Source organism: Elephas maximus, chromosome 11 (genome assembly GCF_024166365.1).
Source record: "Elephas maximus indicus isolate mEleMax1 chromosome 11, mEleMax1 primary haplotype, whole genome shotgun sequence".
In the NCBI taxonomy this organism is placed as follows: domain Eukaryota; kingdom Metazoa; phylum Chordata; class Mammalia; order Proboscidea; family Elephantidae; genus Elephas; species Elephas maximus.
This window is the reverse complement of record NC_064829.1, coordinates 77,056,603-77,073,662: the sequence shown is the minus strand read 5'-3', so window position 1 is coordinate 77,073,662 and position 17,060 is coordinate 77,056,603. Positions and strand designations below refer to the sequence as shown.

The 17,060-nt window shown below is 35.9% G+C and overlaps 1 protein-coding gene across 9 annotated transcripts in view; it reads right to left on the bottom strand.

Moving 5' to 3' along the window:
* Positions 1–708: 708 nt before the first annotated feature.
* CCDC102B (coiled-coil domain containing 102B) overlaps positions 709–17,060 on the bottom strand; it is a 453,215-nt gene continuing 436,863 nt past the window's right edge. For all 9 annotated transcript variants that reach the window (XM_049901993.1, XM_049901991.1, XM_049901994.1 and 6 more), the window contains one exon: positions 709–2,098. In XM_049901993.1, coding sequence (XP_049757950.1) covers positions 1,963–2,098 — 136 coding nt within the window. In that variant the 3' untranslated portion in view covers positions 709–1,962. The remainder of the gene's footprint in view (positions 2,099–17,060) is intronic.

Below are 17,060 nucleotides of genomic sequence, written 5' to 3'. Positions count from 1 at the left end.
GGTTTCAAAAAATAAATGTATCCATCTAAATACTCTCTGGATGATATAAGTACTGAGAGATGCAGAATCACAGTTGGTGAATAAACAACAACAACAACAAATCCCAAATAGAAGAGAGCTACATGTGGTAGAGTCAGGGGAAAATAAACTTTTATTGACCACTCACTGTGTGTCAAATATTATCATTTACAGTATTTAATTTAGTTGTCTTTACCACTGTAAAATGTGATAATATTATTGCCAAGTTAAATCCAAAGAATCAGAGGCTCAGAGATGTTAAATAAATTTTCCTAAGTCACAAAAAATATAAGGCATAGCTGGGAAATGATCCCACATCTATCCTCTGGCTGCCAAATTTTGCTGTTCTAGTAGCAAGGAAAAAAAAAAAAGAAAATATATGCAAAGACTGGCATATGGATACTTAAATAATAACTTAATGAATGAGTGAGTAAAGTAATGTCTATATTCATATGTTAATAAGCAAGCACACATTTTCATATGTAATTTGACTCATAATTCTACATACACGATTTTAAATAGTTGAAATACCAGTGGTAGGGAAAAAAAAGGCAATGAGATAGAAGAGAGTCAAATCTATCATATTGTAACTAGTATTAGAAAAAGGTCATTGGAATTTTAATAAGGATTGCATTAAATCTGTAGATCAATTTGGGTAATATTGACATTTTAACAATATTACGTCTTCCAATTTATGAATGTGGTATCTCTTTTCATTAATATTAGGTTTTCTTTACTTTGTTTCAGCAAGGTTTTATAGTTTTCAATGTACAAGTCTTCCATCTCCTTGGTTGAATTTATTTCCAAGTATTTTATTTTTTTGGATGGTACTGTAAATGGAACGGTTTTCTTAGTTTCCCTTTCTGATTGTTTATTGCTAGTGTATAGAAATACAACTGATTTTTATCTAGTGATATTGTATCCTGTAACATTGCTGAGTATGTTCATTAACTCTGATAGTTTTTATGTGGATTCTTTTGATTTTTCTGTATATAAAATCATGCCATCTGTGAATAGAAACCACTTTCCTTTTTCCTTTCTGATGTGGATGTCTTTTCTTTCTTTTTCTTGCCTAATGGCTCTGTCTAAAACATCCAGTACAATGTTGACTAGGAGTGGTCAAAGCAGGCATTCTTGTCTTGTTCCTCAATGCTATGGGAAATACTTCCAGGTTTTCATCATTGACTATGATGTTAAAAAAAAGTTACCTGTGGGTTTTTCATAAATGTCCTCTATGAGGTTGATGAAGTTTCCTTCTATTCCTAGTTTGTTAAGCATTTTTTTAATCATGAAAGTTTGTTGGATTTCGTCAAACACATTTTATACATCACGTGAGATGATCATGTGGTCTGTTTGTTTACTTTCCTTTATTCTATTACGGGGTGTGTTATTACACTGATTCATTTTTTATGTTGAACCACACTTGCATTTGGTGACAAACCCCACTTGATCATGGTATGTAATCCGCTTAATGTGTTGCTGAATACTCTTTGCTAGTATTTTGTTGAGGATTTTTGCATCTATCTTTATAGGGGATATTGATCAGTAGATTTCTTGTGATACCTTTGTCTGGCTTTGATATCAGGGTAATGTTGGCCTCATAGAATGAGTTAGGAAGTGTTCCCTCATCTTCTATATTTTGGAAGAATTTGAGAAGAATTGGTGTTAATTGTTCTTTAAATGTTTGATAAAATTCATCTCTGAAACCATCTGGTCCTGTTTTTTGTTATCAGGGGTTTTTTGATTACTTAGTCAATCTCTTATAATAGGTCTATGCAACATTTCCTATTTCTTATTGAGTAGTTTTGGTAGTTTATGTGTTTTGGGAATTAGTCCATTTCACCTAGATTATCTAATTTGTTGACATCCATTTGTTCATAATATTCTCTTATAATTTTTATTTCTGTATGTTCGGTAGTAATGCCCCCATTTTCTCTTCTGAGTTTAATATTTTGAGTATTCTGTCTTTTTTTCCTTAGTCAGTCTAGCCTCTTCTTCATTTTCTGTTTTCATGGAATCTCCACAGGTGTTTTCGGTACTTAATTTAACTTTAAACAGACATCTTTGTTGCTGTTCTATTCTGAAAAGAAAGAGGGAAAATGTGACTAAGAGACTTAATGATCAAAATCTAGAATAAACCAAAAAAGTTCTAAAGTAACCAGAATAGCTAGGAACAATTTATTCTTAAATAATTACCATTCTAATGAGAATTATGTTTCAGACAAATTCTTCCAACCATGTACATTACTGGGTTATTTGACCCTTGGAAAATCTCCTCCTTCTTGAAAGAGAAGATTTCGATTACCTTTTGTCCAGTCAAACACATCCTTGGCTTCACTTCATCTAGGCTGACTGAGTGTCATTTACCTCCCCTGCACTTACACATTCTCTCCACAGCTGTCTTTTCATTAAGTGGCAGATAATCATATTTAACTTATACCAGTTTTGTGGTATAAGGTATTTAAATTATTTAGAATTACTGTAAACAACTCTATTTTTTGCAATGTAGCAGACTTAAGAGGTTTTATACAAGGAATATTTTCTCCTTTGCACCTCTTAGATTCTTGAGTTTAGTTTTTAAGATTTCCATGGAAAATATCACTCTATATTTTGTGGTATAGTTTGTGAACACGTTCCCCCGTTAAAAAGGTAATCCAATAAATTCTCAGAATTCTCTGTGAAATGCAGGTTGAGTCAAGCACATAAAATCAGAGTTCAACTTGTTTTTTGTTACAGTTGTCATTGTATATGTATGTATGCAAATGACGTAACTACTTTTTTTTGTAAATTTATCTTCTGGGCTGTGATCTTTTCTGAAGCAGCACTAATCTATGCCTAACATGTAGTAGTTACTCAAAAAATGTTTATGAAAAGAAATAAATGACTTGACTTGGTTAATAATTTAAATGTATAAATTAGTCTTTTATTAAAAAATGTAGACACAATGGTACCCTAAAATCATTGAATTCCAAAAAAACTAGTTATGGTTATGACAATTTATGCATGTTTTATACTAACAATTTTTTAATAATGAGTAGAACTGACTAAATTACATATTAAACCCATATTAAAAATGCCCCTAAGAGACTAGAAATCACTCCACGTTTTCTGTAATTCAATACAAATCATAGCTAATAGTGTTTAATTAAAACATCTATTAGAGTCATCAAAGAGTGTTCTAGAAAACTTTATGAAAGCTTTAGTTTGCATTTCCATTAATATTTTAACTGGTACAAATCAATTGCAGGTGCTGGAATGGAAATGTACTTCAAAGCAGTAGAGCTCAGCTTCCAAGGCAACAGAACCTCAAACACACAGCACTAATCATACTTTTCTTTTATGTCCTAAGAGATGCAGAAAATTAGGGTATAAAAAGGAAAACATCTAACTGGAAATGATGCATAAAAACAATACATCCTAAATCCTGGACTGTGTTTTCTTGAGCTACATATAATCCACATATTTAAAAGCCATTTTTATATGTTGTTTTTTTTCTTTTTTTGTTTTCCAGTTTTCCTTTTCTTTTTGAAACAACAATCCTGTTCTAATACCCAGGGTATTTTTTAACAATAGTTGAAACTTTCTGTTTTAAAATTTCAGGTATCAGAGTTAATGGACCGTCACGGGGGAGAATATAGAAAATATATTTAGTGTCCCTGATTAATCAAAACACAGATTAATCTTAGAGAATACCAGTACGGAGCTCTTAAATAAATGAAAATAGCATATGCTACGTTACAAAAACAATCATTTTTAAAATGGACAGCCATTCATTCTAAGTAAACTTTTAGATTCAGTTACGGGAAAACAAAAAATTAGGAATGATGCTGAAAATAATTCTGATGGCAATCTTTTTTTAAATTTCATATTCTTTCTTTTTTGGGGGAGGTGTAATAATATAATGCTTTGAGTATTCAGGAGTCAGATTTCTGTCCCTTTTAACAATATGAGACATGGCCATTATCTTTAAAAATACCCTGTGTAAAAAAATCCACGTATCTCTGTCACAGATATATAGACACACTCACAGAGTGCATGCATGATTCATTCACTTATTTTGTCATTCAATAAATATTGAATGTCTACTCTGTCCCAATGATTATTACAGTTACTGAGCAAGAACAGACAGTGCCCTGCTTTCATAGAGTTTACTTAGAATGAGTAAGACTTTGTGAGAAATAACTAGTCATGATGTCTTTTTTGCTTAAACTACAAACAGGGTTCCTGATACCAAGCACCACCACGTTAGTCCAACACTAGATGTGCCTGTAATTAGCCTTACTAAAGTGTTTTTCCTTACTATACCTGTGTTCAAAATTTTTAAATTCTTTCTCTTATGAATAGAAGAAAATCCAAACTTCAAGACCTTTCAGAATCTAACCAAAACCTATCTGCCCACTAATGACTCTTCTTTCTAGCCTATTACTTATTTCACCTTCTTTATCATACTTAAGGAGACCTGGTGCGCAAGGGTGAAGAAATACAGCAAGTTATCGCTGCTAATCAAAATGTTGACAGTTCAAATCCACCAGCCACTCCTTGGAAACCCTATCCAGCAGTTCTACTCTGTCCTATAGAGTCACTATAAGTCAGAATCAACTGGAAGGCAAGGGGTTTGTTTTATCCTACTTAACATTGTAGCAAAATATCAAAGTCACTAGAATAAGGCTTTTTAAGGGCATACACTTGGTTTATCTTTTTCACCCCTTCACTTTCCTAGCATCTAGGACAGGGTCAGGCAGATACTAGTGGCTCAATAAATATGCTGAACAGCTTACTACTTTCTAAAATCTCTGCTCCAGGTGGTTAAGCATTGTTCGTGAAAATGCCTTACACTTACCCATCTGAACACTTTTGTGCACACAGTATCTGCCTGGAAAGTTTTTGCAGCAATTCTTGCCCGTGGTTAGTATGCAACTTATCAAGTGTCCGCTCAATTGAGGCCTGACATCTCATTACCTTTAATTAGTATTTCACAATTAATACTAGCCCAGCTTATGAAAGCTTTTCTGTTGATATTTTCAATTATTATTTAAATATGTTATTCCTAAGTGAAATATTTGAAGTAGGAATCATCTTTATTATAGTATTAACAATTCTAATAGCAATATATTGATTTCAAATTTCTATTTATTGTGAGGCCACTCTATACCAGGTCTTCATAATTGAGCTGTAAGTGCTTGTCCCACCCATACTATACCTTCTTCTGGTTTTATTTCCTACTGACTCAGGCAAGAATTTAATAATGATTGATTTTATTTCAAATAATACAGCAGAAGAATTACTGACAGAAGAAAAAAGTAGGAGTTTCTAAGTAAATAATTAGAGATAGTTTGGACCAGATAGGAGAGGGGAAACATACGTGCCTCCCTCAGTGTTACACAGGTATCATAACACTACAGTTATTAACATGATGGGGAGGCTCTGAATTATTAGGGATTATGATGTTTGGGTTTAGTATGCTCTGTTTTAGATAACATGTGTTTGGAGAATATATTTATATTTTTATTCAAAATACTTTGTAAAGAAATAGGTAACAAAGGTTTAAGGGATTATAAACTACTACATTAACAAAATAAATAAATAAACTGCTAGATTGACCAAGCAAAAATACGTGAAACGATGAAATATTGTTAACAGTCACCAATACCAACAGAGGAGATGAAACAACAGTAACACATTATTGTCAAGTGGAACAACTCAATTCTTGACACACTTGGTTTGGCAGTTGTTCATGTGTTTTTTCGCAGCTCCAAATCCTCTCTTCTTTCTCCCACTTTGTGATACTGGAGCTGGACTCAGTCAACTGCGTTTTTCCTTCCTCTGCATACAGGGGGGTACTATGCAGAGACTGAAGGAGGGGTTTTCTTTTCTTCCTCCTGCTTTTGTTTTTGTCCTCTGGTGGCCCCAAGGCTGTTGAGTGCTGCTGGTCTCTAAGCGTTCCTGTGGCCCTTGGCTGTTCTGGTGGCTTCAGGCAGCCTCAATTTGCTTCATTACCCCAGGAATGGGTGGGCAGTGTGCTCTTAGAGCAGCCACACAATCTCCTAATTTAGGAGATTTTTTTGTTCTGTTGTTGTTAGGTGCCGTTGAGTCAGTTCTGACTCATAGCAACCCTACAGGACAAAGTAGAACTGCCCCATAGGGTTTCCAAGGAGTGGCTGGTGGATTTGAACTGCCGACTTTTTGGTTAGCAGCCGAGCTCTTAACTACTACACCACCAGGGCTCCTTAGGTAGGAGATTTAGGTGTCTTGATCTCTACCTTGTGGGTTCCTCCTCCAAGTTTCTCAGTATCTCCTTGTTCACTTGTCTCTCAACTGCGGGGGTCAGGGGTGTTAGTTCCTTTCTACAGCTGCCACTTCTATTCTGCCTTAGAGTTCTCTTTCATCCCTTTTATTTGATAGCCACCTATTACCTAGTTGTGGCCTAGTGGTTAAGTTCTATGTCTGCTAACCAAAAAGGCAACAGGTGGTCCTTGAAAACTCTATGGGGCAGTTCTACTCTGTCTCATAGCTAGTTAACGATTAATTGTCAACCTAGTTAACGATTCTTTTTGCTGAATTTCCCTTGTTCAAATTGCTGGTGTGATTTCTTTCTCCTTTCTGTATTCTGACTGACACAGGTAGATAAATGAAGAGTAGAACAGGACCTCTTGGTGTTTTAAATACCAGGGGCTCTTCTTAGAACCAGGTTTTTGTTCCTTTGCTTCCTTGTTTGTTTTTCAACCTGCATTCTCAATCTCACTGGCACAAGACTGTTAAGCTATATGTTTAATAGGGTGGGGCTTTTTCCAAGCTTTAAGTTAAGGAAGATGCAGTGGGTCACCTGTTTATATAACAAACCATGGTATATTAATTTCTTTCCCTTCTTCCACGCACCCTGCTGTCAAATGAGGCGAAGATTGCCATTCAAGCAGATTCTGACTTTGTCTAAAACTTGCTCAGGATTCTTTTTCCAAAAATTGGAAAATTTATAAAAGGATATCTGTTCAGATAAGTTCTATCCAAGAATGTCTTTTAGCATTTTACATCTTGAAATAAAATTAAAAAAAAAAAACTGGATGGAGAGAGGGCTTTCTATTTTAATGTAACATGGGCAACAATTAAGAACTAAAGAGTTTTATTATAACTTTTATTTTTTAATTGCATTCATAACAAAGAACTGATAATCATTTTTTAATAAGAATTGCTTGGGAGGGAATGAAAAGCACAGATAATGGAAATCCTGACACCAATAAAGGAAGAGTGTTTAAAAATAAGCAAGAGCAAGCCCTTCTGTGGAGCAGAGTTTTATATTTAACATCTTCATATTTACAGCTGGCAGAAGATTAATAGTAAATAACTGTCAACCAAGTCTAGGATGGAAAAGCATCACAAGGAGGCAAAATGCCATATGTCTTCCAATATCCAGGTACTATAATGACATTAGGAAGGTGATTAAGGTGCAACCACACAGTGTCCAGGTGTAATATGGCATATGGTACATTTCCTGACTAACTGTGCATCTCATTGCTCTTGTCAGCTAAAACCACTAATAGACTTTCATTGCCACATGTATATGTGCAAATATGGGATTTGCTGTTTGAGTAAAACGCTCAGTATTATAATGATCGCTGTATTACTTATTTCACTACTTATAATTACATATTAAAATTGTTTTAAGGAATGTGAATATAGATAAATATGATTCGTAAATTGAAAAAAAAATAAAGGTAATAATAATAAACAACAAAAAAACAAAACCTGTTGCCACTGTGGACTCATAGCGACCCTATAGGACAGAGTAAAACTGCCCCATAGAGTTTCCAAGGAGCGCCTGGCGGGTTTGACCTTTAGTTAGCAGCCACAGCACTTAACCACTACACCACCAGAGTAATATTTACTGAATGTTTTCTAAGTGTTACTGCTTTGCTTTAGATGTATTACCTCACTTAATTTTCATAATGAATGTCATTATTGAATTTACAAAAATAAAAAAACTAAAGTAAGGAATTAGCCCAGGATCACACATTAATAAATGGAAGAGTTGATATTCAAATCCAGATATTCTTAATTATAATTCCATGCATTTTCTACTAGACCATTCTCATTTTAAATATCACAGATATTTTTAATAAATTGTAACATGATGAAAACAAAACATACTAAGTACACTGATAATAAAAATAAGAACTAAGTTGAAGATAAGATGCTCTTGATAATAGTTGTAAGACACATCAACAAATTCTTTAATGTTTCTTCCCTTAAGAGCTGGAGCTTGATTTTACTCTCCTTAAGTATGGGCTGGACTTAAGAGACTTAACTTCATTAAATAGAAATAGCAGACATGATGGCACATGCTTCTGAGATTAGGTTGTATATAGACTGGGCTTCCATCTTGGGTGTGTTTTCTCTCACTTTCACTTGGATGTTTAACTCTGCAGGAAGCCATGTCTTCAGCAGCTCTATGGAAAGGCCCACATGGAGAGGGCTGAAGCTTCCTGCCAACAGCCATGGGAGTAAGCTTGGGAGCAGAACCTTAACCCCTATCAAATCAATAGGGATTGCACCTGCGGCAAACAACTTGCCTGCAACCTCATGAGAGACCCCAAGCCAGAACCACCCAACCAACCCAACTCTGGGTTTCTCACTCTGATTCTGTGAAAACCAGTTGCTGTGGAATGGATTCCAACACATAGTGACTCCATAGGGTTTACATGGCCTGGTTTTTTGGAGGTAGGTTGCCAGGCCTTTCTTCCTAATCTGCCTTAGTCTGGAAGCTCTGTTGAAACCTGTTCAGCATCATAGCAACACGAAAGCCTCCACTGACAGATGGGTAGTGGCTGCGCATGAGGCGCATTAGCCAGGAATCGAATCTGGATCTTGTATGGAAGGTGAGAATTCTATTACTGGGCCACCACTGCCTGACACCACACACACGCTACCTTCTTAAATTGTTTTGCTCTACTCCATTGAACTGATGACCATTTGAAATACTATATGCTTACATGCTGTGGTGCATTGGTTATAGGCACTTGACTACTATCCAAAAGGTTGCCAGTTAGAAACCACCAGTGGCTCTGCAGAAGAAAGACGTAGCAGTCTGCTTCCACATAGATTTACAGCCTTGGAAACCCTATGGGGTCACTATGAGTCGGAATCAACCTGACGGCAGTGGGTATGCCTGTATACTTTATATTGCCCCTCACTAAAATGTAAAGCCTGGAGAATATGGGACATTTTCTGTGTTGTTCACTATCGTTGACTTGCCTCAAACATGCCTGACGTGTAATTAGTACTTTTTGAATTAATAATATATCTGGAACATATTTGAAGATTCAGAACATTCTAGATCTACTCTGTTCTTTTTTAATGGCTATACAGTTCTTCATTTTATAGATGGATATTAGCTACCTATTTTCATTTGAGGGTTGTTTATTTTCATTCCTTACTTTTGCAGAATTTTCTTCATTTTAATTCATGTTTTCATATTTAAAAGCAGTTCCCTGCTTTAGCCTCCCCACCTGCAATTCTCCCTCTCCAGAAACAACCATTTCAGCTTCTTAGCTTTTTTCATCTGGTATTTAATCTACTTAGACAGCTATTTTTTTTTTTTTTTTTACTTTTCCATTATCAATAGTATCAGCACAAGAATGTATACATAAACACATATACAGACACGCACCTTTTTATCCACTTTACACTTGGTTCAGTGAATTTATGGGTGAGGAAGAGCATAATCTTGTGTTTTTCACTTACATCAACATGTACATTTATACGTGTGTGTAGGAAGGAATATTTGGGGATCTATACATTTTTCCTCCTCTTCCATTAGCTTTCTGTTTAGAGGTTGAGGAAAAGTTAATCCTAAATCTGTCAGCAGAGGGAATATCTGAAATCTACCTTACAGAAGCTATCTCCACGTATAGACACAAGCTCTATGGCCATTAGCTACGGCTTATAATGGTTTTTGGGATTCAGAGTTCTGGACATGGTTTAAACGAACAAGTACCGGATTCTTGGTCCACAAATCACCTAATAAGACTCCACGAAGCATTATTTCAAAGGGATTGAGAAGAAAGGTGATGCAATGATGCTGCCTTCATCTTACACAGCAAATTAAACAAGCATGCATTTGGGAAATATAAGAAAAACCAATGTGCCTCACATTTGTGTTGTCTACTTGCAGGTGATGGGTATGGCTGTGTTGCCATCCACATTATTTCTTATGCACAAATTCTTAATTTAAGTATCCATGGAAACTACTAATACTATTCATTGATTTATTTTACCTTTTATCATTAAGAAAGATTGAAGAGGGACCTGATGCTACCCAACAAAAGAAGATAGGAACTCCAAGGATAGCATCTGTCTCTTCTCCAAAGCTGTCCCTTACTTCTTTTGGCTTGAGCCTTGGACTCACCTTTGGATTTGGCACTTCTGAGACGAGTAGAGTTGGTGAATCATTTTTTTCTTATTTGAAGAAACCACTGACTTCCAGGTCAGATTCACATTCTGGCAAGTGCAATTGTGTTTTTAAAAAAGGTAAGCAGGCCTTATTTACATTCTCTCATCCCATTATAGAGTCGAGCCCATTGTTTGATGTATAGTAATTGGAACACAGCAGACAGCAGTTACCATATTCTTTGCATAGAAATGTGCTGTGTTGGCTCCATGCCACTCATCCTCCTGCCTGGCATAGCTACCTCTCTGGCTCACATGCGTTCATTCTTAATTAGAACTCAAAAATGCCGACAGTTTTTCTTGCTGTGAAATTGCCTTGTTCTCTTTTCTTAAGTGTGGGCATCTGTATGTTAATACATTATGAATAAAATTTTGGATCTCTTCCTAAAATAAGTTCTTTCTGACAAAGAAGCTGCATGCTATCTGGCAACATACCATCTTATTATCTTAGGTATCCATTTTAATGATACACCCCTACTCATACATTAAAAACAGGGTTTTTTTCTACCAATGACAGATCAAACCAAAAGAAGGCTCTTTATATTAATTGCAGTTTTCCTAAATATAGGTCTTATTAACTTAGGATGGGTTAAGATGCTAAGATACTAGCATGGAAAAAATAGCAACAATGACATATAGCTTGCCTTTTCTAGAGTCCTTTAAGTTAAGGCATATGGAGTTAAAAAAGATGTAGAGAAGAACAGTGGTTAAAAACAAACAAAAAAATTGTTCAAGCACATTTCAGCTCATCAGTATTTAGTCAAAATATTCAAGTAATGGTCACTGATTTAAAAAAAAAAATTCCATACATACGAAACAGAAAAGCCCTGGTGGCACAGTGGTTAAATGTTCCATTGCTAAACAAAAGGTAAGTAATTCAAACCCACCAGTCACTCTGGCAGGAGGTAAACGTGGCAATCCTCTTCTGTAAAGCTTACAGCCTTGGAAACTCTGTGCATCAGTTCTACTCTGTTCTGTAGCGTTGTTATAAATCGGAAATGACTTGATGGCAAAGGGTTTTTTATAAGGGACAGTAAAAAAAGGATGTTGCATAACTCAAAGATGACCGTTGTTGCTGTTAGGTGCCATTGAGTCGGTTCCAACTCATAGCGACCCTATGTTACTACAAAACAAAACACTGCCCGGTCCTGCGCCATCCTCACAATCACTGTTATGTGTAAGTCCATTTTTGCAGCCACTGTATCAATCCATCTCACTGAAGGTCTTCCCTTTTTTGCTGACCCTCTACTTTATTAAGCATGATGTCCTTCTCCAGGGACAGATTCCTCCTGATAACAGGTCCAAAGTATGTGAGACATATTTTTGCTGTGATTTTTTTTTTTTTTTTTTTTTTGCTTCTAGGAGCATTCTGGTTATCCTTCTTCCAAGACAGATTTGTTCCTTCTTTCGGCAGTCCATGGTATATTCAGTATTCTTTGCCAACAGCACAATTCAAAGGGGTCAATTCTTCTTTGGTCTTCCTTATTCATTGTTCGGCTTTCAATATGCATATGAGGCAACTGAAAATACCATGGCTTGAGTCAGATGGAGCTCATTCTTCAAGGTGACATCTTTGCTTTCAACACTTTAAAGAGGTCTGTTGCAGCATATTTGCCCAGTGCAATGAGTCTTTTGATTTCTTGACTGCTGCTTCCATGGGTGTTGATTGTGGATCCAAGTAAAATGAAATCCCTGATAACTTCAATCATTTCTCCGTTTATCATGATGTTGCTTATTGGTCCAGTTGTGAGGATTTGTGTTTCCTTTATGTTGAGGTATAATCCATATTGAAGGTTGTGGTCTTTGATCTTCATCAGTAAGTGCTTCAGATCCTCTTCACTTTCAGCAAGCAAGGTTGTGTCATCTGCATAATGCAGGTTGTTAATGCATCTTCCTCCAATCTTGATGCCCCGTTCTTCAGAGTCTAGCTTCTCGTATTATTTGCTCAGCATACAGATTGAACAGGTATGGTGAAAGGATACAACCCTTACACACACCTTTCCTGACTTGAAACCATGTAGTATCCCCTTGTTCTGTTTAAATGACTGCCTCTTGATCTGTGGTGTACAGTTTCCTCATGAGCACAATTAAGTGTTCTGGAATTGCCATTCTCTGCAATGTTGTCCATAATTTGTTATGACCCACCCAGTGAAGTGCTTTTGCATAGTCAATAAAACACAGGCTTTCAGGTAGGATCCATCTGACATCGGCAATGATATTCCTGGTTCCACATCCTCTTCTGAACCCTGCCTGAATTTCTGGCAGTTCCCTGTCAATATACTGCTGCAGCCGCTTTTGAATGATCTTCAGCAAAATTTTACTTTTGTGTGATATTAATGATATTGTTGAAGAATTTCTGCATTCAGTTGGATCATCTTTCTTGGGAATAGTCATCGATATGGATCTCTTTCAGTCAGTTGGCCAGATAGCTGTCTTCCAAATTTCTTGGCATAGATGAGTGAATACTTCCAGTGCTATACCGTTTTGTTGAAACATCTTAATTGACATTCCGTCAATTCCTGGGGCCTTGTTTTTTGCCAATGCCTTCAGTGCAGCTTGGACATATTCCTTCAGTACCATCAGTTCCTGATTCATATGCTACCTCTTGAAATGGCTGAACGCTGACCAATTCTTTTTGGTATAATGACTCTGTGTATTCCTTCTATCTTCTTTTGATGCTTCCTGCGTCATTTAATGTTTTCCCATAGAATCCTTCACTGTTGCAACGTGAGGCTTGAATTTTTTCTTTAGTTCTTTCAGCTTGAGAAAGGTGGAACGTGTTCTTCCCTTTTGGTTTTCTAACTCCAGGCCTTTGCACATGTCATTATAATACTTTGTCTTCTTGAGCTGCCCTTTGAAATCTTCTGTTCAGTTCTTTTCCTTCATCATTTCTTCCTTTTGCTTTAGCTATTTGATGTTCAAGAGTTTCAGAGTCTCTTCTGACATTCGTTTTCATCTTTTCTTTCTTTCCTGTCTTTTTAATGACCTGTTGCTTTCTTCATGTATGATGTCCTTGATGTCATTCCACAATTCGTCTGGTCTTGGTCATTAGTGTTCAATGTGTCAAATCTATTCTTGAGATGGTCAATAACTTCAGGTGCGATATACTCAATGTTGTACTTTGGCTTTCATGGACTTGTTCTAATTTTTTTCAGTTTCCACTTGAACGTGCACATGAACAATTGATGGTTTGTTCCACATTTGGCCCTTGGCTTTGTTCTGACTGATGATATTGAGCTTTTCCATTGTCTTTTTCCACAGATGTAGCCAATTTGATTTCTGTGTATTCTATATGGAGAGATCCATGTGTATAGTCACTGTTCATGTTGGTAAAAAAAGATATTTGCAATGAAGAAGTCATTGGTTTTGCAAAATTCTATCATTTCCATCACCAAGGCTATATTTTCCAACAACAGATCCTTCTTCTTTGTTTCGAACTTCAGCGTTCCAATCACCAGTAATTATCAATGCATCCTGATTGCACGTTTGATCAATTTCAGACTGCAGAAGCTGGTAAAAATCTTTAGTTTCTTCATCTTTGGCCTAAGTTGTTGGTGCATAAACTTGAATAATAGTTGTATTAAGTGGTCTTCCTTGAAGGGTGGGTCCTTCTTTCTAGTCTGTCTCAGTCTGGAAGCTCAGCTAAAACCTGTCTGCCATGAATGACCCTGCTGGTATGTGAATACTGGTGGCATAGTTTCCAGCCTCACAGCAACACTCATGCCATCACAGTACAACAAAATGAGACAAGTGGAAGCAAAGATGATTAAGTCTAATTAATTCAGCTGAATGTCTTGGTTGGGACTACAGGAACTTTTATTCTATAGGCAATTGTGAAAGAACATGTGGATGTCAAGATTATGTGTGCCAGATAAATGGACATATGCATTATAGGGTCTTTTTGATGAGCTCTTGGTAATCTGATACCTCAATATTAGTTTACAAGTTTTCTGAAAATCAGAGTATGTGATTCCACAAGATTGACACTTAAAAAAAAAAAAGGTTTCTGAACATAATTGGAAATCCACAGGCTTAAGAATAAAGCTTTAACTTTGACAAGTACATCTGTCCTCCACTTTTCAACCCAAATCCAACAGAGAGTGAACTGTCTTGATCAATTTTGAGAAGAGTTGACCCTAATTTTAACTGCTACCTCAGGAATGATTGGGCAGAAAGAAGTGAAAAGGAAGTCCGAACCCTCTTTTGAGAACTAGTTTTAGGGAACATAGATCTACAAAGTTCATTTCAACACTGCCTGGTCCTGCACCATCCTCACAATGTTTGTTATGTTTAAGCCCATTGTTATAGCCATTGTGTCAATCCATCTTGTCAAGGGTCTTCCTCTTTTCTGCTAGACCTCTACTTTACCAAGCATGATGTCCTTCTCCAGGGACAGGTCACTCCTGATAACATGCCCAAAGTATGTGAGACGAACTCTCACCATCCTTGCTTGCTGAAATGCTAATCATCAATAAATATTTGTCAAGTGTATAACATATTTATCGCTATGAGTCAGAATCAACTCAATGGCAGTGGGTTTGGGTCTTTTATAATATATTTAGCATACTAAAATATTATTGTTCCATGTCACCGAATTGTATATATAGAAATTATTGAGATTATGTATGTTTTCTTATATACATTTTCGTCACACACACAAAACATTACTATTGTTCATAGCGGAAACCCTGGTGTTGTAGTGGTTAAGAGCTTCGGCAGTCAACCAAAAGGTCAGCAGTTTGAATCCACCAGGTGCTCCTTGGAAATCCTAAGGGCAGTTCTACTCTGTCCTATAGGGTCGCTACGAGTTGCAATGGACTCAATGGGAACGAGTTTTTTTTTTTTTTTTTTAATTGTTCCTAGTAGGAGAAAAACTCAGGGATACTTATATTCATTATGCATAGGAACAAGGCACCAAACTGATTTGCTTTCTGTTGGTTATTTAAGAAGAGGCTTGGGACAGTCTATGTTTTTAAGAATTTACAGAGATGATATCCCTGGGGAATACCCTTGTGTCATGTAACAAAATAATATGGGAGAGTCATTATTATTTTTTTTTTAATTTAGAATGAGGTTACCCTCCTCATTCTGTATTCTAATTCATCTTTCTCCTTGGATGTCTGGTTTAATGAAACTTGCTTTCTATTAAGTGGCTGGAAACAGTTTTGAATTCATGATATAGTGTTGCAGAAAATGACGCACTTTTAAATGGGTTAATGATCAGACATTAACAGGGGAAACTTATTGAAAGAAAGCCAACTTCTATTAGTACTATTTACTACATATATTATTTATTTACTACATAATTGGCAATTAATCCCTTCCTTCTTTTTAAAATGGAACGCTTCTTTTAAAATTTAATTCTTTAAAAGTTGTACTTTCCAGATTATTGTCTTTTCCATCCCTGTTTTAAATATTAATTCTCCTAGATTTTTAAATCAACCTCCTTGGCTCTTTTACTCTCAAATATATACGTCGCCGCACTGTAGCTCCTAAAAGCCACCATATTGAACAGATCACCCTCTTCACTTAAATCTAATTTACTCCTCTCTGTCCTTGCACATCTGTTTCCTTCTAACATCTTCATTTGTTGTAGCAGTACTAGATTTTAACTCACATGCCATTAGTCTGTCATTGGAATCAAACCATTTGGCTGCACATGTAAAAATATGAAGATGAAGCTTACACTGCTTTGATATGACTAGTGTTGATGTGTCTAACTATAGGTGAGTTTCTTACTTGCATAAACAACATATACACACAGAAAAAAGTTTCTTTTTCCCCAAATTTGACTTGTTTTATAGTTCCAAACATGAGGTAGAGTTCTTACCTCTCCCCTTTTACTTATTTTTTTTTTTTAAAGTTTCTTTTAGAAGAAGTGAACAAAAAAAGTATCTTTCTATGATGCCTGGAAATACAATTTTGTAAATACTATTAAATTTGAATATCATCCCTTACCAAGAGACGTTCTTATGCTACACAGACACTGTAATGAGAAAATCAGTGTTACCTATAACTCCATTCTTCTGGCTACCTAAAATACAGCAAACTGACTCTCTAATGGAGTTATTTTTGTGAATAGATAGGAAAAGAAAACCACGCCTTATTTTCTTCTAATTAAAACTCACCATGATACAAAAAGTTTAATATCTGAGCTAACAGTTTTACTCTTTTTTAGAAGCATGTGTACATGCTTTCTAAATCATAGCTAGTTTTCAATTCTCATTCTGAATTATTGAAAATTTGCTTACCAGATTTTTAGTTATTGGCATCATAGTATATATACTCTTGACAGGCTCATATACGTCAGTAGATCCAGGTTTTTTTTTTTTTTTTTTTCCCTGCTAAATTATTTGCTTCCTTGGATTTAGGGATAAGGAGAAATACATAGATATGCATTTTTGGTTGTAAGTATCAGGCTAATGTAATCAGTGATGGAATTTATTTTAAGGATATCAAGATGCTCACAGAGTCAACAGAAAGCTTAAAAATCATACCCAGAAAATGCCAAAAACCATGGGACACTGATGCTAGAGAACATTGTCACTGGGCACTGGGCGTGGGTGTTTGACGAGTAGAACATAGGTTATATGGCCATAGCC